A 22,854-nucleotide genomic window follows, 5' to 3' on the forward strand; every position below is an offset into this window, starting at 1 on the left:
GGGGGCGGGGGGAGGGAGGTGCTGCCTGGCTGTCATTGGCTAATGGGCTCACTCTCTGATCTTGCTGAAAGGAAATTCTCCATCCTGTTGGAGACCCCTGTGCTGCTCAGTCTTTCCCTCCCCAGACCAGTGGCCCAGGTTTAGGCTGATGGTCCAGAGCTGCCAAGCACCCAGCTGTGCTACTGATTGACTGTGTGAGATCAGTGGGCTACACTTGCAGGTGAGCTCTTCCCCCGTAACTGTGTGAGGTCACAGCTCCCTGACCAAAAACAGGGACACCCCATCCACTCTGCCTTCTGAAAGCCTTCAGCGGCTTGAGGCTGGGGTTCAGGCCCTCCGGCTGCTGTGCAACAGTTAATGACATTCTCAATTCCTGCAGCAAAGCAGACAGCTGCTTTCACCACCCTGTGCTGGGCTTTTGTGATTCCATTACCTGCAGCAGAGGAAACCCAGCGCTGGGGCTTGGTAGGTAAGTGAAGAAGGAAACTGACTTTAAACCACTTTGGTTTCTACAATATATTTGTTTGCAGTGTGTTCTGATCTGGAATCGATGGGGTTTCAGGAATCTATGCTATCTCCTCTGTTAACAGAAGTTTGGGCTGTCCCCTGGGGTGGGGCTATGTACCCAGAGATCATTAGATCTTCCAGAAGAGCTGCTTGGAAGTGGTCCGGCACTGTTATGCTCCCGGGAGCGGAGACTAGCAGGGGCCAGATCCTCAGCTCTGGTAAATTAGCATAGCTCCTCTGAAATCTGTTAGCCTCAGAGCTGGGGAAGCTGACTCCCCTGGTTTACCTAAAGGTTTTTGCTGTCTCCTTTAGTTAGACAAGTGGAGCAAGGAGCTTGCACTGTGGTTTTGGAAGTCTCCACAAGAGTGTGCTGCTGGCCTGAATTTCCCCAGCACTTCAGTTGCTTTGTGCATTGAGAATTAGGAAAACATGTGTGCAGGAAGAATCGTTTTCAGCTGGGGAGGATGTTTGTGGCAATACATTTCCCAGTTAAGAGAATTTAATCAGTGCAACCTGAAGCTAAACCCCATGCACTAAAGACTTTTTTTCTCCTTCACTTTCCAAATTAAAAAGCCACTCACCGGTCTTTGCAAGATCTCTTGCTACTCCCCAGTCCCCATAAGAATGGGAATAATGCATCCAGTAGAGAAATAAATGTCATTTGGCACAAATATTTTCTTTCCAAAGTACTGCACAATCCACCTGTACAGTCAACATTACTGAAAGGCAGCTGTTGGCAAGAGCAAACTGTCACACCCCAAGCTGTGGAAGGACATTTTGGCTCAGAAGAATAGGATAAATCCATGCTCTCAGGAAAAGCATCAGGATATCTTTAACGTTCATGCAAATCTGACCTGGGGCTTGGGTTTAAGGTCCTGTGTGAAAGGCCATGCTCTGTAAACCAAGCATCATCCCAGGAGGTTTATCCAAGGGAGGAATAGATGTTGGTGGGTGGAGAGAGAGAAGCACAAGCAATGAGTAGTGTGGATAGGTCATTCACAGAGGCCACGGAAGAAGGGCTACTGATTTCTGGCAACAGTATCTGCACTAGAATTCAGAATGGACAGTGTGAAAGCAAATCCCTCTTACGCTGGAAAGATGATCTTAATCTAATGCAAATGTAATTCACCCAGTGCTTTCCCCTGCCCTGCTTTACCCAAAATCAACAATCTTGTTCTTTTAAAGAATGCTTTTTATTAGGGTCATGAGTGGATCCTATAAACTATTAAGCACATTACATAGCAAAGGTTAGGTTGCAATGGGTTAAACTAATCCAATCCCACTTTGAAATGGGAGTAGGTTAAAGCAGGGTCCACACAGGGTGGGGTAGATTTACACCTAGCTTGCCACGAACTAAATGTTCATGCAGAGAAGTTCAAGAATGTTCTTGAACGGCTTATGCAGCCAAACTTTCCAAAGTGGCCATTGCTCTCACATGCTGCCCCTGGGGTAGGGAGTTGAGGGCCCAGCTTGCATCTCGACTTTCAGCAGTGCTACGCATCACAACTCCAATTGAAATCAATAGGAACTGCCGGTGCTCAGCATCTCTTAAGACCAGCACCTCAAGTTTGGGCTCTGGGAAACTGAGGCACCAAAAATCAGTGGCTACTTGTGACAATGTTGGCCATGGACTTCACTAAGGGTGAAACCAACTAGAAATCATTCTAACTGCCTGAATAAGGAAAAGGAATTATATCCATGCTCTTCTTCATATAATCATGTGTTTTTAAAGTCAGAGGGAACTATTATGACCATCTAGTCTGAGTATTTTTGTAATTATCCTGTAGAATTCTATAGCAGGAATATAATTCTTCATTTAATGGTATAGAATAGCTATGAAACACTATAGAAAAGTTATCATTTGCTGGTAGAATATGGAGTTTTTCCATAAGGGATAAGATGAAGGAATGGAAGCAAGACAATGATGAACAATGAAAGTGGAGTAAGGAAAAATTTTCAGTAGAAAAGGGCTTTTTCCCTTCAGTCTAAATAGCAGGATGTCCCAGTATCTGAGGATTTGTAACATGTCTCATATTAAGCAAGTCATTTATTTCCATGGCTGGATCTAACTAAATACTGAGCCAGTGTAGGAACACTGGATTTTTCTTCAGTCAGTGAGAATAGTAGTTGAAGCTGGTTCCCTCCTCCTATATTCCAGTCAGAGCAATTGGCTGTAATTCAGTTAACCAAAAATGTCTCTCAAGTGGATCAGAGGAGCCAGTGGGGTCTCTCCTACCAAAGGCCAGGAGTGCCTGTCTTTTCTGACCTCCCAAGCTGCATCCAAACTCCAAGATTGAGCTTGCAGATTGCGGAATTTCCAATCCCTTTCATATCACGTTCATTGCATCCCTTGCAGAATAAGCATCAAATGTCTCCTAATGGACCATAAGGAAGTGCTGTGCATCTATGTCGCAGCCCAGAAAGGTGGAGAGGAGGGAGCTAGCTAGTCAGATGCACCTGAGATACAGGCTAGGGTCACAGAGGTAGGTTTGTCACCCAGACCAGGCCCTCTGTCCAGCTAGAAGCACGTGGTGTTAACACTCGAGTTAGACTGTGTTCTGGTGCTGCGTTCAGCCCCAGAGGTGGCTGCATGCTTATGGAGCAAAGGATCAAGGAAGAGAGCATCAGAACTGAGCCCGCCCCCTAGGAGCTGCTGGCTGGGTGTCCAGTAGCAGGGAGCTCCTGACAAGAACTCTTGGTATCAAGCAGGGGAAGGCTGCATGTGTAATCCATTGGTCAGCATGTGCAGTGTACCCCTCTGTGCCCAATCCACACAGGATACAAGTTGGGAGCAGCTCTCAGCAGCAGAGACTGATGCTTTTAGTTCCTGAGGTGCCTGGTGTCGGCCGAGATATGGGGGTGAGTCACATGTTGTATTGGCGTCACTGGTAACAATTGGGCAGCCTGGTCTTGCTCTCTCTGATGTGGGCTAATGGGAGCAGGAAGGGCTCCTCCCCTTTTAAATCAGCCCGTGAGTACCTAAATATGGATCTGAGCCTCCCTTCAGCCCCCCAGCTTTGAAACATGTTCATAGACTTTCCTCAGAATTGTTCCATCCTCCGCCACCCCGGTATCCCCTCTGCTTTTCACCCTCCATCTCTCTGCCTCATTTTTCTCACTGTTGGTTCATGCGCTTGGTTGTTTCCCCCCCGCTGGGGATTCCCGCACCATCCCATCTTTTCCCCGCTCTCTCCCGGCTGCAGAATCTGACTCAGGCTCTCAAACCCGGGGGGGTTGGCTGTTGGGCAAAACAATCCCGCCTATCCCCAGAAGAAACCTGTATTTCCAGGGAGCAGGAAGTGCAGCATGTGGGAAAGCTGAGTGCCTCAGAATGTGGGCTAGGGAGAGAGAAATGGATGTGTGATAGCTTGCACCTGGCAGCTCCTGAGAGCTCGTAAACACTTTTCAGGATGGATTCCCGGCACAGAGGCCTGGGCAGATCTGAGCTCAGACATTCAGCTACAAAGAGTGAGAGCACTTGGATCAGAAGACCTGGGTTAGGGAGTGGTGCGGGCGGGGGCAGAGAGGAAAGGAGACCACAGACAATTCTGGGAGCAAATATACACTCTGGGGGCTCTCTACACGCCGGAGCGAGATCGCCATCCGGCACTTTACGTCAGCCTAACTCAGTAAGGGTCTACTCTAAAATGTCGCTCCCGCCGATGTCACTCGCCCACTACACCGACTTAATAACGCCACCTCTGCGAGAGGCGTGGTACTTAGGTCAATGTGGTGAGGTCGACGCAGTGTCCGTGTAGACACTGTGTAGCTTACATCAACCGTTGCTGCCTTTTAGAAACCGTCCCCCAGTGCCCCACACTGGCAGTTAAATCGGTGGAGCGCTCCTGGCAAGGAGAGACCCCACCGATACAAGGAGCGTAGTGTGGACGTGTGAAACCGAGTCAGTGATGGCGGTGGCTGTATATTGACATAATTTAGGTTGACTTAATTTTGTAGCGCTAGTGGCTTCATGGCAGGACTCCCAGCTCCCTGAAATTCCAGATTAGAGAGCTGGGTAGATGACCCTTTAAGACTGCTGTGGGCTTTTAACATACATTGAGGGGAGCGTGTGAACTCTCAGTGAGTGTTGTGGGGCCCATCCAGGTTGCCGTGTGATTTGAGTTCTGTGTGGGCTGGCACCCATTGGGATCCTGATTCTGCTCTCTGTTATCCGACTGAAATGTGGAGTGACTCCACTTGAGTCAGTGGTGTCACATCAGCGAGGTTCTGGTGTCGGCGAGAGAAGGATCTGGGCCTTGCGAGGTCACCCAACAAATGTGGTTCTATCTTTCCACTCTCCTGTTGTAAGTACCTCAGTGGATGGGGGGTGGGAAGAAGGGTATCGGCCTCATAGAGAGGCAGCATGGCCTAGTGGACAGAGCTCAGGTCTGACAGACCGGAATTCCTGAGTTCTCACCATGCTTCTGCCTCAGCTCTTTGGGAAAGTCACCTTGTCTCTCTGTGTCCCCCTTTCCCCATTGTACAGATGCATATCATGCAGGTTCACGAGTTAATTACCCCGGTTCTGTGGGGTTAATTTAATTACCCTGGCCTGGCAACTGGATTCACCTGGGTAGACCCCACGCCCACACGGATCCCCATGGAGCACAAGAATGCACGTCCTTGAATCCGATGGTGGGAGTGGGGACCAATGTCTGTTCAGGGCTTAGAAGATCAAAAGCCTTATCTAAGGACTGAGCAGCATATAGGTAGAATCCTGGCTCGGTCCTTTGATGGCTTCCGTCCAGCGTGCCCAGGCAGGTGTCTTGGCCTTGTCGGCACTGAGGTATGAGGGAGGCCACGTCATTTCCTACGGGGGTCTAGGGCTCTCTGATGACTGAGTCTCAGCAAAGCCCCTTCTTTTGCAGGCTTGGCAGTGGGAGGGGAGGCAGGTGCTCTGAGGTGTGTCCACGGCGCTGAGCATATGGAGACGGCTGCCTCCTTCTCCCGAGCACCCCACCCCCTGTTTAGTGCTGCGGGGACTCAACAGTCCCAGAGTTACTAATATGCAAATCCTGGCGTTTTGCATGGGCCGAGTGCCAGGCTCTCAGAACATCAGCATGCTGCCAAGCAGGGGGTGGGGGGGCGTGGCCACAAGTGCACAGCATGCTCACCTGGCCCAGTGTGTCGCCGGGCAATGCAGGTGTAGGTGCTTCGGAGCTGCCTTGAGCCCAGCTTCAGAGGTGGGGGCAAACTGGCAGCCCCACAGGCCAGTGTGGGGCTGGCTGCAGGAGGCTGGGCGCGCTGTGGATTCTGTCCCACCAGCAGGATGGTGAATCTGGAGTCTGTGCACACAGGTAAGAGGGAGGGAGGATGGTCTCTGGTGTAACCCAGCAGGCTGCAGAGGTTTTGGAGTCAAGTTGGGGTGGAAGGGGGCTGGGACACGATTCCATTGAATCAGGCTGCCTGCCATGTTGAGGCAGGTGGTGACACTGAGGATGCCATGAGTTAGCAGCTCCTAGGGGATATAGGTGAGGGGGCCATCAGATTCAGGTTTGGTTGCTGAGAGTTGAAGAGAGAAAAGGGGGCAGAGAAAACAGAAGGAATGGGGGGGACGGACTGGGGAAGAGGGGGTGTTTGGGTGGATGGGGCTGGGGGAAGGGAACTAGCAGGGAACTAGCAGCCTGACTGGCTGAGGTGGGCGTGCTGAGGCTCACATGCGTGTCTCCACTGCAGCGCTCCTCTCCAGTTAACCTAGCTGCAGAGAGGACGGCTGCTCTGAGGGGTTGTCTACACTTGAAACACTACAGCGGTGCTGCCCTCGCACCACAGTGTGTAGACAGCCGCTACGGCGACAGGAGGGGTTCTTCCGTTGCCATGACTAACGCTGTCTGTGCAGGGCCGCCAACAGTGGGTTCAGGCCCTGGTGGAAAAAAAATTTGGGGCCCCCCAGCAAAGGTGGACCGGTTAAACAGGGCCGGGGAAGCTGGGCTCCGGGCTCCCTTACGGACCGCTGGGCCCCGGTAATTTGTACCAGCTGCTCCCACCTCTTGTTGGCCCTGTGTCTGTGCCAGGGATTGGATCACTCAGGAGCGTGTGTTTTTCAGCCATAGCTGGCTCGGCTTAACTTCTCAGTAGACCTGGGAAATAACCTACAAGCCGCACAGCGTGGCTGGTAGAAGCTGAGACATTGTGCTCACTTTAGCTGCAGCCTGTCCCCCCACCAACAGGCCAGCCAGCTCGCGTTAGAAGCGCTGCTGTACTCGAGTTTAGGGGTTTTGTGTGTGGACAGGACTCAAGTTAGGGGCAAAGCTCAAGTTAACACTACAGTGAAGACAAGCCCCCAGAGACCGGGCAGGACATATGCATGTTGGAGTCCATGCAGGCATATGTCCATGTCTATGTGTGTGCTGGCGTGTATAATCTGGGGGTGCACTTCTTTGCTGGTGTGGAGTGCTGTGTGCATCGGGGCGTAGGCTAGTGTCTGCATGCGAGCGCAGGGATCTGTGGGTCAGTCCATTCTGCAGCTATCGGCATGGGGCACTTCAGTGTGTGTATCTCTGTGGATGTAAACTTGGCCCCCTCATCACAGGAGATGGCTAAGCCCACTGTTGTGCACTGTGACACGGCTGTGAGTATCTGAGCTGGGGGTGTCATCTTAAACACAGGGGTTTATGAGAGCAGGAGAGAAACAGAGTTCAGTGAACCAGCTCAGCCCAGGGGGGACAGATTCTGTCGTGGTAGAAGTGGGAGCAGCTCCATCAAAGTCCGTGCTGTTGCTCCCAGGGTGGTTTGGGCCTGATATGTTTGATCGGGGCAGGCTTCTCCCCCTCCAATCCCTCTCCTGCTCTTGGGGTCGGGCTGAGCACCCTGCCCAGTCATCGGGGCCAAATGTTTACAAGGTGGCCATGGATTTTTGGGCTCCCAAGTTGGGCCTGATTTTCAAAAGAGCTGAGCAGTAGCGGCTTCCCAGACTGGTGTCAGTGGGAGCAGACATGCTCAGCAGTGCCTTGGAAATCAGTCCCAAGGTGCTTAACATGCACCCAAAAGTGAAGGCCCTCAAAAATCAGTGGCCCTTCTACACACACACACACACACCTTCTCTGTGCTATGATTAGATACAGTTTTTCTTTACATTGTGAACGTCCCACGTGCCCTGTGCCAGAACTGTAATGAAACGTTGCACGCGCCTTCGCCAGTCAGGATCCCCAGCCTTAAGAGTATAGCAGGAGACTCCCCTGCTCATGTCTCTCATCACAGAGAGCAGGGAGGATTTGGTTGCAGTCAACAGAAGATGGATTATTTATTGAGGTGGCTGGATGCAGACCTGACCCTGTGGTTCTCTCGGGCTCCCAGACGAACTAACTGAAGTCTGAGTGGCTTAGCATTACCTCATAGGAGTTCCCTAAGTCCTGGGAGCGGAAGGGACTGCTAACTCCATGGCATCACTCTCAGCTTTTGACTCAGGAATGCTGTGGTGTCGTGGATGCTGCTGGTTGTTCAGATGGCCCTGCTTGATCAAAAGCCTTGATGAAGGAAGTTAAAAGCAAATTAAGCGTCTGCCCCAAAGCCCATTTAAGACACTAGAAAGACTCCCATTCATTTCAATGGACTTTGAACCAGTGTCTGCCATTTCACCTACCAAGAACTCAGGTTAAGGTTCTTTGCTTCTTCACAGCAATTGATGAAGATTCAGGGACCTGAAATAAAGCAGGGGCCCCTGTTGTCCTTATCCGCTGCACTGGTCCTTGAGCTATTCGAATGTTGCAATAAAAACACCCAAATCCAGACTCACATGTCGGCAAGTAAGTGAGGGAGGAACTGATTTTTTCCAAATAACAAGAGAATTGACATTCAGGCTTCGACTTCACTGACATTATAACTTCACTGATTTATACCTGCTGAAGATCTGACCCCCAATCTGTGGGTGATCTAAAGATCTTTAAAAAGTATCATTTTGATTTTAAAAGCAATCCCCAGCCACTCTCATTTAAGCCATATAGTTAGGTTTTTGTAAGACCTGTGTTTTATTTTGTTTTTTTAATCTATGATCTATAGATCATATTGTTTCAATGGCTTGTTAAATTCCAATGAAAACTGTTTGTTTTTGTCTGGATGGAAGCCTCCCCTGGTATGGTTTGCAGCACAAACTCTACAGAAATATAAGGCAGGAAAGACAGCTGGTGAAAATGGCTACATACAGAAGTGAAACTCACTAACAGAGCGGGGCAGGAAACTGCTTTCCCATCTCTCAACAATTTTTCTGATTTTGAAAAATTTGCCAATCCAGAATCAGCACAAAAAAGCTGAAATCTCAAAAATATCCCGATGTTGAGAAATGTTTTGGTTTCAGTTAACTGAAATGTGGGTTTCAAAACATTTTGGTTTGATTTCAACCATTAAAAAAAATAATTAGCTTAAATTTCAAAATGGAAAGAACCCTAAAACTGGACTTTTTTTCATTTGAAATGCTTGGACAACTTCAAAACTCTTTGCAAAAAAAAAATTAATTAATTGAAAAATTCATGAGACATGAGCCTTTCCACCAAAACATTTTGTCAGAAAATTCCCAACCAGCTCTACTGATGAGGCTAGTTTCACTGTCCAAACCGAGGTTTGGACCAAATTCCCTGCTGGTGTAACTGCCTTGAAATCAGTAGACTTCCACCAACGGAGAAATGTCTTTGCCATTTATGATAGGAAGTATGTTCAATGTTTTAAAATTTGTTTGGTCATCCACAGCCAATGTTTACTATTTGGGGCGGGGGGAGGAATATGTACTAAAGGCAGCTCTAAATCCATACATAGGCACCTCACTAAATAAGGTTGGGCCAATTCTCAGTGGTACTGAACCTATGCAAATCCCATTGATTTTTAGAGCAAGTTGTGAGTGCTCAGCACCTGTCATGCTCCCTAGGGCCACCAGAGTTGTCCAGCCCCTCACCACTACCTGCCTCTAACAGGAAGCAGTCTTATCTTTGCCCACTGTAGCTTAAGCTCCCTGAAGCCAGCAGCCTCTGGCCACACAAGCATTGCCTTCCAGGTCCCCACAGGCCACCCCGTCTCTCTACAGGCTAATGATAGGAGCACCCCATCCCCTGAGTGCTCAAAGCGCTCCCTGCAGTGGCCAGCCCCTGTCACTGGCCACTCACAGAAATTGCCAGGTAAGCTGTTCCTGAAGGAGCAGTGTACACGCAGCGTGACTGGCACAACCCAGGATCAGGTGCTTTATGATGTCTCAGCACTGGCATCTATTTATAGTGAAACAATCATAAATGTATTACTAAAAAATAAGATTTAAGAGTTCTAGTGAGTAAGGATTATAAGTGGCAATAGAAACAGTTGCACAGGCAAACTGCAATCCAAGGTCTATGCTTACCAGTGGTTTCTTTTCCTATATAACAAAGTAGCTTTTTCTCCCAAGGAGTCATTCTTTGGAAGATGCTGCTAGTTTTCAGTCAGCACCAGGATCCAAGCATTCATGAACATCCCAGGCCCATCCCCAATGCCTGGATCCCAAAATGGGTTACTCGTCCCCTAGTTCTAGCCCAGTGAACCTTTGAAGTGCACCCTCGGATAAGACACTTCTCCCCCTGGCTTGTTGGTTCCTGTTAGCTACACGTCTTGCTGGTCTTTATTAGCACGCAGTTCAAAGTGGACACAATCATGCTGGCAAAAAGGACCGTTTGCCAGTATAGCTTATTTTATTTGTAGAACTGATATAAACTATAGTGGCAAAAGCACTGTGCATACAAGCTGCAGCTCCACTAAAGGATTTGCTGGGAGATCTATATCCATTTAGCTACACCAGCAAACCTTTTCTAATGCAGAGTAGACCACAGTGACTGCCTTTAACTCAGGACATCCCAGCAGCTGAGGGCTTTAAAACGGATCCACATCATTATTCTCCCCATTTACTTTTATTACCCTGCTTATTCATTGTGAAATGTCCTACCTAGCAAAGCTGTAGTGGAAACGAGAAGCCATAGGAAGATTATGAATTTAAATTGGCTTCCAGTCTAGCAGCAGACTTTATCTGGAGGAATTGATTTGCTGCAAGTTTATTGATGTGTCTGCTTTATCATGCAGGCTAAATGTCACATGTTTATTGGGAGGGCTCTTAAGCTGTAAATAAATAGGTGTTTCCTTTTGCACAGAGCAGACTGGCATCTCATTAGCCATCTACACCTGGGTTTATTTCTCACCAGCTTTTGGGGAATCCTCCGAGGATGTCAGCTGTAGCATTTCCAAAAATCAGGAGCCAGCTTCCCCCAACATTCATGAGATTGTCTTAAAAATCATAAGATTAAAAAAAAGTGTTTGGGGGAGGGGGGTTATTTGCTTTTTGCTATTTGAGCCTGTAAGAGGGGGGGTGTCACATTTTCTGCTTCTCAACCACAAGGGCTAGAAATTGACTTTAGTCTCAGAAAACTACCTGACTCCAGGAGCTGGGGCTTTAACAGAAGCAGCAAATATCACAAAGCTGGCAAGAAAATCATGAGAGTTGGCAGCACTGCAGCTGGAACCAACCATCCTAGCCCAAAAAATTACAAGAGGGCCTGGATCTTCTCTCCCGCTGGTGTAAATAAGGAGTAACTCTCCTAAAACCAATGGAGTTACATTGCTGCAAACAAAATCCAAATCCACATCCTAGACCAGTGGTTTTCAACCCATGGTCCACGGACCCCTGGGGGTCCACAGACTATGTCTAAGAGTTCCAAAGGAGTCCGCATCTCCACTCGAAACTTTTTACGGGTCTGCAAAAAGGTTGAAAACCACTGTCCTGGATGTTCAAGAAATACTGGGCATTTTTAAGGGTTTTTTAAACTGTTTTTTTTAAAATGGTGTTTTTGTCCAAATGGAAATTTCCATGTTAGTTTTGGATTAATTTTTTGGGTAGTGGGGAGAGGTTGTTGCAAAACCCATTTTTTGCTTGCTTGTTTTTAGTGTTGGGAGCTTTTTTGTTTTTATTTTTGTTTTGATGAAACCCCAAAAACTTTTGAATTTTTTTTTGACAAAACAAAAATGTATTTGTTTTGTTTTTTGTCAATAAGTTTCATGGGAGGAAAAAACACATCTCAACCAGCTGTTACCTCAATCTCAGCCTGGGACTCTGGGCAGGATGGCAGTACAATTGGTTATATTCTGATTCCCTAAAGACCCCAACCAAAATCCAGGCCCAAATGGAGTTTGGTAAGAAAGGAACCCTTTCTGCCCACTTTTTAACTTTTACTCCAGTAGAAAACAGCTTAAAAAGTGAGTGTGTTACTTTTCTCCTCCACCAAAATGAAACCTAATTTTCCATTTTGAAACCTTTTGTTGGCCATGAAAAATGTTGAACACAATAAGAAAATTTAAATTTTGTCAAAAAAGGCATTTTCTATCGAGAAACTAAAAGCTTCATTGGAATATTGTCAAGCAGCGTTAGCATTAGTAACACCGGGGAGTGAATATGAAAACAGGATTAATTTCCTCTCTCTCCTTGCTGCATGAAAATAATTGATTTATGTTTTTTAAAAAAAGTTTGCCTGATTCAGGCAATGTCTCTTTAAGGGGAAGGTTTCCACCTGCTTCTTTTATCCAGGCCAAACCACGAGTGCACACATGTAGCTTGCCCATGGTGGTGGTATTACTTCATGCAAATCAGCCCATCTCCTCAATGGGGATTGGCTGCTGGAAGCCTATGCAAATTAATCAGTTCTTTTTTTTTTTTTATTTGTCCAGCTATGTTGGAAAGAGTTAAAATTCTCGGGAAAGGGGGGAGTCCATGTGAATTTGACTATAGCATTCTTCCTTCTTCAACTGAGTCTGTGCTTTGGCTCTTTAATGAGGAGACGACCTATACAGCAAGTTAGGGCAAAGTTGACTATTTCTCCCCTTACCTTTCTTTCAGCTGTCCCTGAAGAAGGTTCTGACCCCAGGCGTGGTGGCAGCTGTCACTTTAAGGGTAAATGTTTGATTTATTGAGATAAAAAGGGCTCCGGCAGAAATGCTGGAGTTAGGTGGCAGATTGCTCTGATTGTCTTTGGGGTGTCACTATGCCATGAAGTGGCCCACTCTGTGTTTTTGGAAGTTAAAGAACAAGCATGGGGTGGGGGAGGGTTGGAGGGGAGCCGTGATCAAGGTGAGGGTGGGACAGAGAGAGGCAAATTGAATTGGGGAGGTAACTGGCAGGAGAGAGAGAGACTCCGCTCTAAAGTATTCCCTCTCCTGCTCTGTCTCATCATCACTGTGCGTGCCTCTTTAGGGATCGTCTTTACTGTATGTTTTGTACAGCACCAGACACATTGTCATTGGTGAACGAACAATGGGAGAGGGGGGAAGAGGTTAGGAGAGTCAGTGGTTGGGCCCTAAACTGAGGAGAAACAGTGGCGCCCTTTCTCCCTGGTTAGCCCAGTCAAGAAACCGGTGTAATAAACTCTGGGGAGAGACCAATAAGGAAAGGGGATCTCGCACCCTGATTGCCACTCTGATGCCAGAAACGAACAGTGCAAAAAGTGAGAAGCACAGTGGTATACTGAGGAGGGGGAAAGGAATGAGGGAAATGCAGAGAGCAACAGGAGGGAAAAGGCATCCTCGGAGCTGATGAATATTCTATGTTGAGGAAGCAAGAATTTGAAAGTCTGATGGCTTATTGTAATTACACATTGATTTGTGTTGTTCAGTGGAAGCCACGTGTGCCCGGATCTGTTATTAAAATCAGTTGTGCCTTCTTTTCAGCACTCAAGATGAGTGGCGATGTGGCAGACTCCACAGAAGCACGGAACGAACCCGACCAAGTGGAACCAGGTAAGAGACTATCCTAGGACGTACGGTGCTTGAAGCGGGAGGCATGCATTGTTGGACACTGCGTTCTGTGCTTTGCATCCGACTTCTCAAACCAGCTTGTGTGTTGATCAAGAATCCACACTGAAGTAAATTTGAGCTCAGATCCAGCTGGGAATGAAAGATCTTTTCTTAATAGCTGTTAAGCAGTTCAAAGCTCAGTAATGTTCATCATGATTAAGCACTGAAATAGATCCAATGGGCAGTCGAATGGGTTAATAATGTTAATATAGTCTTGAAGTACCCAACCTTGCACAGATAGCTCTTTATTGTATTTCAGGGCCTGTTCAGGAGTCTTTACGCAGACAAAACTCTCAGGGTCACATTCCTCCTCGGGGTGTATGCCACTGGAATCAGTAAAGTTATAACAGGTATTACTCTGGCAGTCATTTTACTCCAGTGCTCCCTGAATACCGATTGCTGACGAATGGGGCCTTTAGCTTGATTTTTTTTTAATGCAAATTTAGCACAGATTTGCACCAAATCCTCCAGTCCCACTGGAGGAGAGTGTGCAATATACTGGATGTGTCACTTTCATATTTTACAATATTCAAGCAGGCTCCCATTGACTATAATGGGCTTTGACTTAGGGACAAAGATTCCAAAGAGCTCCAGATCAGTGTTACAGGTGGTTGGCACTCACAGCTGGGGCCAGGTTTTCAAAAGGGCTCCGCTTCCACTTAGGCATCAAAATGTGCACCGAAATTTCAAAATGTGCTGAGAACCCAGCAGCACCCGTTGACACAGCCAGATAGTCCAAAGATCTCGGTACGACGCCACCTATCGAATGTGCAGGGCTCTTGTGCAGCAGAAGTCAGTGAAGAATCTCTGTCTGCAGTACAACAAAACAGAGTTTTAAATGCAAACAACAAAATAATTGCATTATAATAGGACGTGAACTAGCCCTTTATTCAGAAGTGGAAAAGTTCTATCGGGTTAGCCAGGAACGCCTCCTTTAGTTAGTGCAAATTTCTATGTGGAAGGGCAGGGTTAGAATCCTCACTCCACCGAAGTCAATATCAAAAGTCCCATTTCAGTGATGCCAGGATTTCTCCCCAGATTTTTAAATGTTCCGTGCTCACAATGTGGGCCAGATATTCAAAACAGCCCTGCACACAATGCGCAGCCAATCTGGCCCATTGTTATGGTGTCTACATAGGTGTTGAACTCTTGTGAAATTCTGGCCCTATGTTTCCTGGAAGATAGCAGCAATCTCTTTTTAATTGTTTTAAGCCTAGGGAACTTCAGCTCATTACATGAGTCAAGCTCTCTTTCTAGTATCAGTTCTTTACACAGTGATTGGGCCTGATTTTGCTTTGTTGCACTTGGTTAATTGTGGAGTAATTTCTGCTGAAGTCAGTGGAGTTGAATTGATATGAAACTTGTATAGCTGAGATCAGAATTGAGCTCACTAGATAAAATATGGTCATTTTGAATTAGCTTAGTTTCTAGCTGTATTTAAACAGGAAAATAGTGATGAGTTGGAAGTGAAAGTGCACAGGTGAAGCACCTTTATTTAAAAAACATGAGTGAATAATCGGAGTTGGGGCGAAGGACCTCCATGACTTTAAGATTAAGCTAGATAAGTTTATGGAGGGGATGGTATGATAGGATAACGGGTTTAGTCAATAGGTCAATAACATGCCACAATGGTAATTAGTACAAAGGGTCAATGATAGGATATTGTTAGCCTTTTTCCAGAGGGTCTGGCTTGAGAGTCTTGCCCGCATGCTCGGGGTTCAGCTGATCGCCATATTTGGGGTCGGGAAGGAATTTTCCTCCAGGGTAGATTGGCTGTGGCCCTGGAGGTTTTTCGCCTTCCTCCGAAGCATGGGGCAGGGGTCGCTTGCTGGTGGATTATCTGCTACTAGAAGTCTTTAAATCATGATTTCGAGCATTCAACAGCAGAGTCAAGGGAGAGAATTATTTCAGGAGTGGGTGGATCGGCTTATGTGGCCTGCATCTTGCAGGAGATCAGACTAGATGATCATAATGGTCCCTTCTGATTTTGAATTCTATGATTCTATGAATACGGCTTTAAGGGCCTTGAAGCCATGCAGAGAAATAAAAACCTGTAAAGATTTTGCATTCAGTGGTGGAGGAAATGCTTCTGTTCTGTTGGAAGCAACGAATTGGTTGTTAATTTTTTAGAGACTCTCCTAATGCAACCTCTGTAGCTGCCTGCCACGTTCAGGGTCTTCAGAAGTGAAGGGGAGGCTGTGCCGACATGTGAGCAGATACTGCAGTGAAATTCTAGCGTCTCCGTGTGGCCCCCAGGACTGTTGCCCCAGCTACAATAAACCATCAAGCCTGGATCCTGTGAATTGCTAAGAGCTTGGCTCCCCTTCCCCCCAAAACCACAACAGAATGGAAGGAGGGTGCTCAGTGCGGAATCAGGCTTTCCGTCTGAGTTTGTGTGTCACATCTCTCCGCTGATGCCAATGGATCTAAGCCAATTGAAGGGATCTGGCCTATATTTTATTCTTTAAAAACTGTTTTAGCTCTTATTCTGTGAATTAATAAATAACCAGACACGTTTACTGAACTTCCAGAAAAGTTCATTTTATTTTCACTGATTTACGCTGCCAGGGGAAGGGCTATTGCTATTCATAATCGTAACCTATTTTGCTTACGAACTCCACATGGAGAAGTCCCCTTTGAAAGGCTTGTTAATTGAGGGCTGGTTTTCTTCCATTTTTAAAAGATCTAATAAGTTGGAACAAACCAAACAGCCCCCTAGGTATCTTGTCTCCTCCCAGGAAGAGTTACCCAGCTACAAATATTGTAACTATAAAGAATGGAAAAGTACTGGGGCAAGATTTACAAACACCTAACGATGCAGATAGGTGCCTATTGGGAATTACATTTATTTTCATTGACTTTTAATGGGACTTCGGCAGCTGGGATTTTCTAAAGTGCCAAAGCAGGTTAGGCACGTATCTGCCTCTTCAGGCACCCAAATACCTCAGTCGATCTGGCTCTAGATCTAAAAAACAAAGCTAAAGGCTCTGATGGGAATTGTCAACAAAAGCATAACTCATGACTTTTCCCCGTGTTACCAGAGCTGGCTGAAATGTGATGACCTATTTTCACTAAGGGGGGGAAAAAAAGTATTAACTTATGAATTCGTTTTCATTTCAAAGTGTTCCAACTGGACCCATTTCCTACTTGTTGTCTATTTCCCCCTCCAAAGAAGTTAGTGAACTTTTTCCTTTACCAAAAGCCCCTCCGAAAACTGGTGTTAACTATTTAGCTATAAAACCCTTTGAATTTTGATTTTGTAAAAAGGCATGACATTTTTGGCACAAGAGGAACCATTTTGACAATGTCGACAGTGAAAGTTTAGTTTTAAAAAAAGGCCTTTTCCTGCCTCCTCCACCCCAACAGCAACAAAAAAAAAACTTCAAAAATTTCAACCCGCTCAGTGTTACCCCCCCCCCCGCCCCCGCAGCCACTCGGGTGCATCTTCAGCTCCCCTTAGTGCTAACAGGAGGTGAGTGTGCTCAGCACCTGACAGCAGTGGGGGGTTTTATTGCAGTGTAGACCTACCCTCAGTGCACTAGCTCAAGTAAAGGTCGTACATTGATGTCTCCTTGAGCTGTAAATTACAGCTCCAGCTGCAGTGTAGATGTACCCTCGGTGACTTACCTGAGCTCACTCAAGAAGTCTGTGATGGAGCCAAGAATTAAGCCTGGGGCTCCCAAGACCTGGGCTAGTGTCCTAACCACTGGACAATCCTGCAACGCTTGCTGCCAGGAGGAATCTCTCTGACTCCAATGGAGCATCCTATGCTAATGAGGGCTGGGCTACATGGCAACTCATCGGGGCTGGGACTGCGTCTTACTGTGTGTTCATACAGCACCTGCTACGACGGAGCCCCTTCTTTGGGGCCTCTAATGGAGTAAGCGTGTGCAGCATCGCCCGGCGGGGCGGGGGACTTCCCTTGTCTTTTTCTGTGAGGCACGGCTCTCCGCTGTGGGGCTGTGGAAATACTAAGTGAAATCATCATCAATCCTGAAATGAGCGGGGGGGATAGATAGCTGCAAACGAAAAGATGGGGGTTAGCGGAGGGGACAGACCCCTCTGGTGTGCTGGATCTGTTTGTCCGGGCTGAGAGACAGTGTGTGTTTTCTCTGGGAGAAAGAAGGCAGCATGAGGGAGTGGAGCTTCTGCGTGCGTCTTTCTCTCTCATCTCCTCCTTTTCCTGCCTGTGCCTTGGTGCATCTTGAGCCCAGTTCGTACAGGGGAAATTGACACAGGCCATGCCAGCAAATATTGGGTTGATTTCAAAGGCAGTGGAGGGCGCTCGGCACCAAGCAGCGTCGCCCCTGCTCTCCAAGCCAGCAAGCAGAGGGCTGCTCCGTCCTGTGGTTGTCTAAACCACCACTATAGGGTGGAATGAAACAACTAGGTGAGCCTCTCCTCCCTTCGTTCGTGTCAGGCCTTTGCTGTGCACTATCTGCTCTGATCAGAACTGCGGGTCCCGCACCAAGCAGAGCTGCTACTTTGATTTCACTGGGATTGTGGGGTGGGGGAAGCCAAGGTTTAAACAAACATGCAACAGGGAAGCACTTCAAACACAACTGTCAGCAACTGAATGGCTGCAGGCACTGGGAACATCTTCCATCCCCACCCCGCTCCACCTGGCAAGTGGGGAGCTGCACAGCCTCACTGGAGACCAGGGCGAGCACAACGGGTGGGCGTCCTAGGACAAGGAAGACAAATCAGCAGAGCCCTCTGCTGCCCAGCTTTGCTTGTGCTGCCAGTGCTTCAGGTGCACCCCGTAGGCCCCTCCTGGACAGTCCCTGGCTCACGGGATGGCTTTGTGCCGCTGTGCTGAAGCTGGGTTCCAGGGGGAAAAAAAAATTGTCCAAATTTGTGAAATGCGAGGCCCCACCTTTGGGAGCACAGTGGCAGGGTTAGAACACACTACTGGGAGTGAGGGGTCCTGGCTTCTCTGGCTCACTCTGCTGATGACTTAACTTAGACCACACGCCGAGTTATTTAACCCGTGTGTCTTTGTTTTCCCCATGAAGCGCTTCCAAGAGCCCAAGCAAAGATCTGGCCAGTTGAGCACCTCAGCTTGCATCCAAGGCAAATGAATTGCAGGTGCCTGATATCTCTGATAATCAGCTCCAGGGGAGCATGAGGAGCCTGTTTCCCTTGATTTGGGAACCACTGTTCTCCCTCTTGAATCCTATCCTGGCCTCATACCAACATCCTCCCACTGCCCAGTGTGGGTTACAGGTCCCTCTGGGCCCATCTGAAGAAGATGTGAGTTGTCACAGCCCCAGCTAGGGAGCTTCAGCTCAGGTGGTCTCCAGGCTGTTGGCCAAAAGGGTGGCTATCACCCAAACTTGACTGGCAGGAGACTCAAGAGACTGGAGGCAGTTCCTGAGATGGGAGACAATCTTTACCACCAAAGCCACCGCACCAGGCAAAAACTTCACAAGCTAAAAGCTCTCCCCTTCTTTAGGGTCCACAGTCAATTGCTTTTGGAAGTCCTAAGTGTGTTAATCTCTATCGACTCTGCTGGGTGCTTAGGGGATGGATGATCTTGCAAAGAGAGCAGGGCAGCTTGGTTCAATACCCAGCTCTGCCACAGACTCTCTTGGGCAAGGCACGTAATCTCAGTGCCTCCGTTTTCCCATCTGTAAACTGGGGCAATAAACCATTCTCCCTCCTTTTGTCTAGTTAGATTGTAAACTCTCTGGGGCAGGGACTGTCTCCCTATGGCTACACCTACACTTCAGCTGGAGGTGGAATTTCCTGCTCAGGAAGACGTACATGTGCTAGCTTTGATCAAGCTAGTGCACTAAAAATAGCAGTGTATCCCCTGCTAGCTTCCCACGTACAATTCTGCCCCCTGACCCTAGGTACGTACTCAAGCAACCAGCCATACAGCCATGGCTACACTGCTATTTTTACCCAGCTGGCTCAATCAAAGGTAGGGAAGGTACATCTATACAGACCCAGTGCAGGCACCCCCTTAATGTCTGTGCAGCACTTAGAATAATGGGGCCCTGATCGCTGTTGGGGGCCAAAGGTGCTGCTGTTCATAATAAGGGTCAATGTAAAGCTAATTGGCTCAAGACTCAATGGGGTAGGGAGTCTTTCACCTCTAGGTCAGTGGTTCAAATGCAAGCCCAGGCAACAGTCCTCTCCTACTGTTACTCCCAGGTGGCAGTACAGCGACTCATATGAAGTAAGTTGGTGGGTTCTCAGTCCACCAGGTAGGGCAAAGGGGCTCACATCCCACCATCCCGTGCAACTCTCCTCAGCACCCCAATGAGTCCCTCTGCCTCTCCCGCCCTGCACCGCAGAGGGATCAGCCCCAGGGCGGGGCCCAGATAATAAAGGCAGCCGCAGCCAGCAGTGAAACAGCTGGTTGCTACGGTGCAGGGGCCTGCTCGGGATTTGCATACGGCTGCTGATTTCCATAGCGCAGCTGGGTCTGAGGCAGGAGAAATTTCCATATGCCCAGCTCAGAGGCAGTTGGGGTGTGGGGAGAGGCATAGGAGGGGGGTTATTTGAAATTCAAATGAAGATGATTAGGGGGTTTTACATCCTCAGGAGAGGAGAGGACAAGAGGAGGGGGGACAAAGGCTGCTTTTATTCTAATCAGGATGTTATCAGAGGGACGTGAGCGCACCCTGTGCTCTCGGAAGAGCAGGGGCATTTTGGAAGGGCAGGACTGCTTGCCTCTTCCTCCAGACCCCTGTCCCCACACCTGCAAACCGAACCACTGCCCATGGGAACAAGTCCTGCTCTGGGGGGTTTCCTCCTGGAACCTGCCTGCGTCCCCCACCCCACCCCCTTGCCTCCTCCTGTCGTGTGGAGATTGTGGGTCTCTCTGGCAGGAGAGGGACGTGGAGACAGATGTTCTCCGAGGCGTTTGTCTACACAGGAGAGGTGCACAGGTTTAACTTAAACCAGTTTTTAGCCTAAATGGGTTCAGCTCCACCAAAACAGGCCACTCTCAGCCCTGGGAAAAGCTGGGGGGGGGTGTTGCACCAGTTACATCAATCGATTGGAATTCACACTTGTAGCACCTCTTCCATGTAGACCAGCCAGACCCCAGGTTTGTGCCTTAGGTCATTTGTTAATTGACACCCGAAGCCCTGCTCGGCTTCCTCAAGAATCCTATGGATCCCCCCAGAAATGTTTCTTAAAATCTAACCTTGAAGAGGGGGAGATTCTAACCAGGGATGCGGTGATGTAAGCGCAGCATGGCCCCCCTGTAGTAGTGGCTGCAGTATCGAATGTACCTACCTCTCTCTGGTGTCTCACTCCCCTTGCTCAGACCTATGCTGCCCCTCCCTGTTATCTCACTCACCGTCTTCTCTCTCTTCTTCTCCCATAGCCTATCCCTACCCACTATCTGCTCACCCCTCTGCCCGGCCTTCCTACCCTGGGGAACTCCTTCAGCCTGGATAATGTGGGAGAGAAGCATCTGTCTCTCCTTCTGCTTGCCACCCCGCGGCCTTGCTCCTGAGCGCATCTCCCAGTCCCTGCACTGGGTTGACTGGACATGTAAAGGAAGAAGCTTTAAAGGCACTCCAAGAGACGGACCCTAAATGGGGAGTGGCAGGTGCCAGCCTGCCAACACTCCAGTCAATAAAATTATTCATCAGCAAGGCAGCCACGTTCCCGACAGCAGGAGAGAGGAGCGAGGAGGTGTTTCTCTTTGAGAGCTAGCTACTCTGTGCACCAACCACTAATCGTGCTGCCTCTGGAAACAGTGGCCCAGGCTGTCTTTTGCACAGAGATATGCTTGGCACAGGCAGGGGTTGAAAGGGGCTGTCAAGCAGCAACTTATGCCTCCCTGCTTTTTCTGGCACGTTTGCTCTAGCCCCACCCCTCATCTTAAATTAGAGCAGGTTAGACGCTGCTCTAACTTACACCAACTGGGTATGATCTCTAGGGGATCATATGCCAGCTGTAAATTGCATAGCACGGGCAAATGCCATCCAGCATGCCGCCCTGATGTGTGTGGGACGGTTGGTGTAGGAGCTAACGATACCACTTGGTGCCAGCTGATTTCTCCCCTACACTGAGGATGCTCTCTGCTGGCCATTTAGGGCCAGATTCTGCCACTTAGCAATGCCTGAGTGGTGCACAGCAGCCAGCACAGAAGGAGAAAATCTGGGCTATTAATTGAAGTAACTGGAGGTAAGGTGACTTACACCAACTGAGGATCTGTCCCTTTATGTTTAGCAACAGAATAGTAAATATTTTTGCTCTGTGATTGTACAGCACCTAGCACAAGGGGCTCCTGATCCAGGACCAGGGCCCTAGGCATTGCCACAATACACCTGATAAATAACAATAAAATAATTTAACATCCCTGATTGACATTATCACTGATACAGCTGTACTGTATGACATCCGTTTCCAACCATTTATTAGTACTGTTACTTATCTGGACTCTGCTGTCATCCAGAGACATCAAGATCTGGGCCCCATTGTGCCAGGCACTGTACAAAGGTGTAGTAATGAGTCATCTCTTCCCCAGTGAGCTTACAATGCATGTTCAAGGGATGGTTGGCTCAAATTTGGCCCTATATGTAGCTTATAAATTAATGAACTTTTACAAAAATGGAATATGTATAGAAATGCCTTTCCTACATTTTTGTTTGTTTAAAGCAGCCATTCCCTTGTGTATATGCCATTCAAACATAGCCTCTTTGTTCGAATGCATGAGAACAGGAAAGTGAAAATGACTAGCAGCAGGGAGTGACCTGGGAGGCTGTCGTCTCAGTACTTTGTTGATTTAGAGCTATGCTCTAGGGGAGGCAATTTGGCGTAATGTATAGTGTAATGGGCTGCAATGCAGCAGATCTGGGTCTGTCCCAGCCCTGCCACTGGATTGCTGGCTGGGCAAATCCTGTCACTGCCTGGTGCCTCAGTATCTCTATCTGTAAAATAGGGATAATGATGCTGACGTCCTCCACGGTAAAGTGCTTTGAGATCTACAGATGAGCATGCTGTATAACAGCTAGGTGATGGTATTAGCTCAGCCACAAGTTGATGGTCTGGATGCAGGAATCACTGGGTAAAATCTGCTGCCTATTCAGATGAGATGATGGTCGCTTCTGGCCTTAAACTCTATGAATTGTCCAAGCTGAGTGAGATGCAAAAACAAACCAATGTAAATACCCAGGAGCTTACTGGACTTGTACCATTCTTTTCATTTTGACCATCAAATTCATTTGTAACCATAAGTAGGAACATTTTATTTGTTCAATTACTCTTAACTTGATGCTTAATATCAGAGTCCATTTCAGTGTAGCTAAGAGGTTTTGCTTCTTTATAACATCTGACTCAAATGCCAGTTATAGCTCTAATGATTGTTGCTGCGGGCTTTTCCTTCCCCACTGCTGAGTGAGCATTGAATATCATGTGATAGTCGACATGATGGAGCTGATGGGAGCAGCAATCATGTCAATAGACAGTCAATTAATGTGAGCAAGCCAATTTCCTAACAATTTGTTTCCAATCTATAAATCCTCCCATTGCAATAATTTTCTTCTTACTGCCCTGTGTGATGCTGTAATGACATTTTACTGTATAAATAATTGC

General features: G+C 47.8%; 1 protein-coding gene across 2 annotated transcripts in view; it reads left to right on the top strand.

Annotated features, from left to right (window-relative positions):
• The first annotated feature begins 278 nt into the window (after positions 1 to 278).
• POU2F3 (POU class 2 homeobox 3) overlaps positions 279 to 22,854 on the top strand; it is a 64,618-nt gene continuing 42,042 nt past the window's right edge. The window contains exons 1-4 of one of the 2 annotated variants that reach the window (XM_039496541.1): positions 391 to 469; positions 12,341 to 12,394; positions 13,168 to 13,236; positions 13,553 to 13,643. In XM_039496541.1, coding sequence (XP_039352475.1) covers positions 13,186 to 13,236; positions 13,553 to 13,643 — 142 coding nt within the window. In that variant the 5' untranslated portion in view covers positions 391 to 469; positions 12,341 to 12,394; positions 13,168 to 13,185. Of the gene's footprint in view, positions 470 to 12,340; positions 12,395 to 13,167; positions 13,237 to 13,552; positions 13,644 to 22,854 lie in introns of both variants that reach the window. The other variant, XM_039496540.1, reaches the window with a different exon arrangement.

Source organism: Mauremys reevesii, linkage group 12 (assembly GCF_016161935.1).
Source record: "Mauremys reevesii isolate NIE-2019 linkage group 12, ASM1616193v1, whole genome shotgun sequence".
In the NCBI taxonomy this organism is placed as follows: Eukaryota; Metazoa; Chordata; order Testudines; family Geoemydidae; genus Mauremys; species Mauremys reevesii.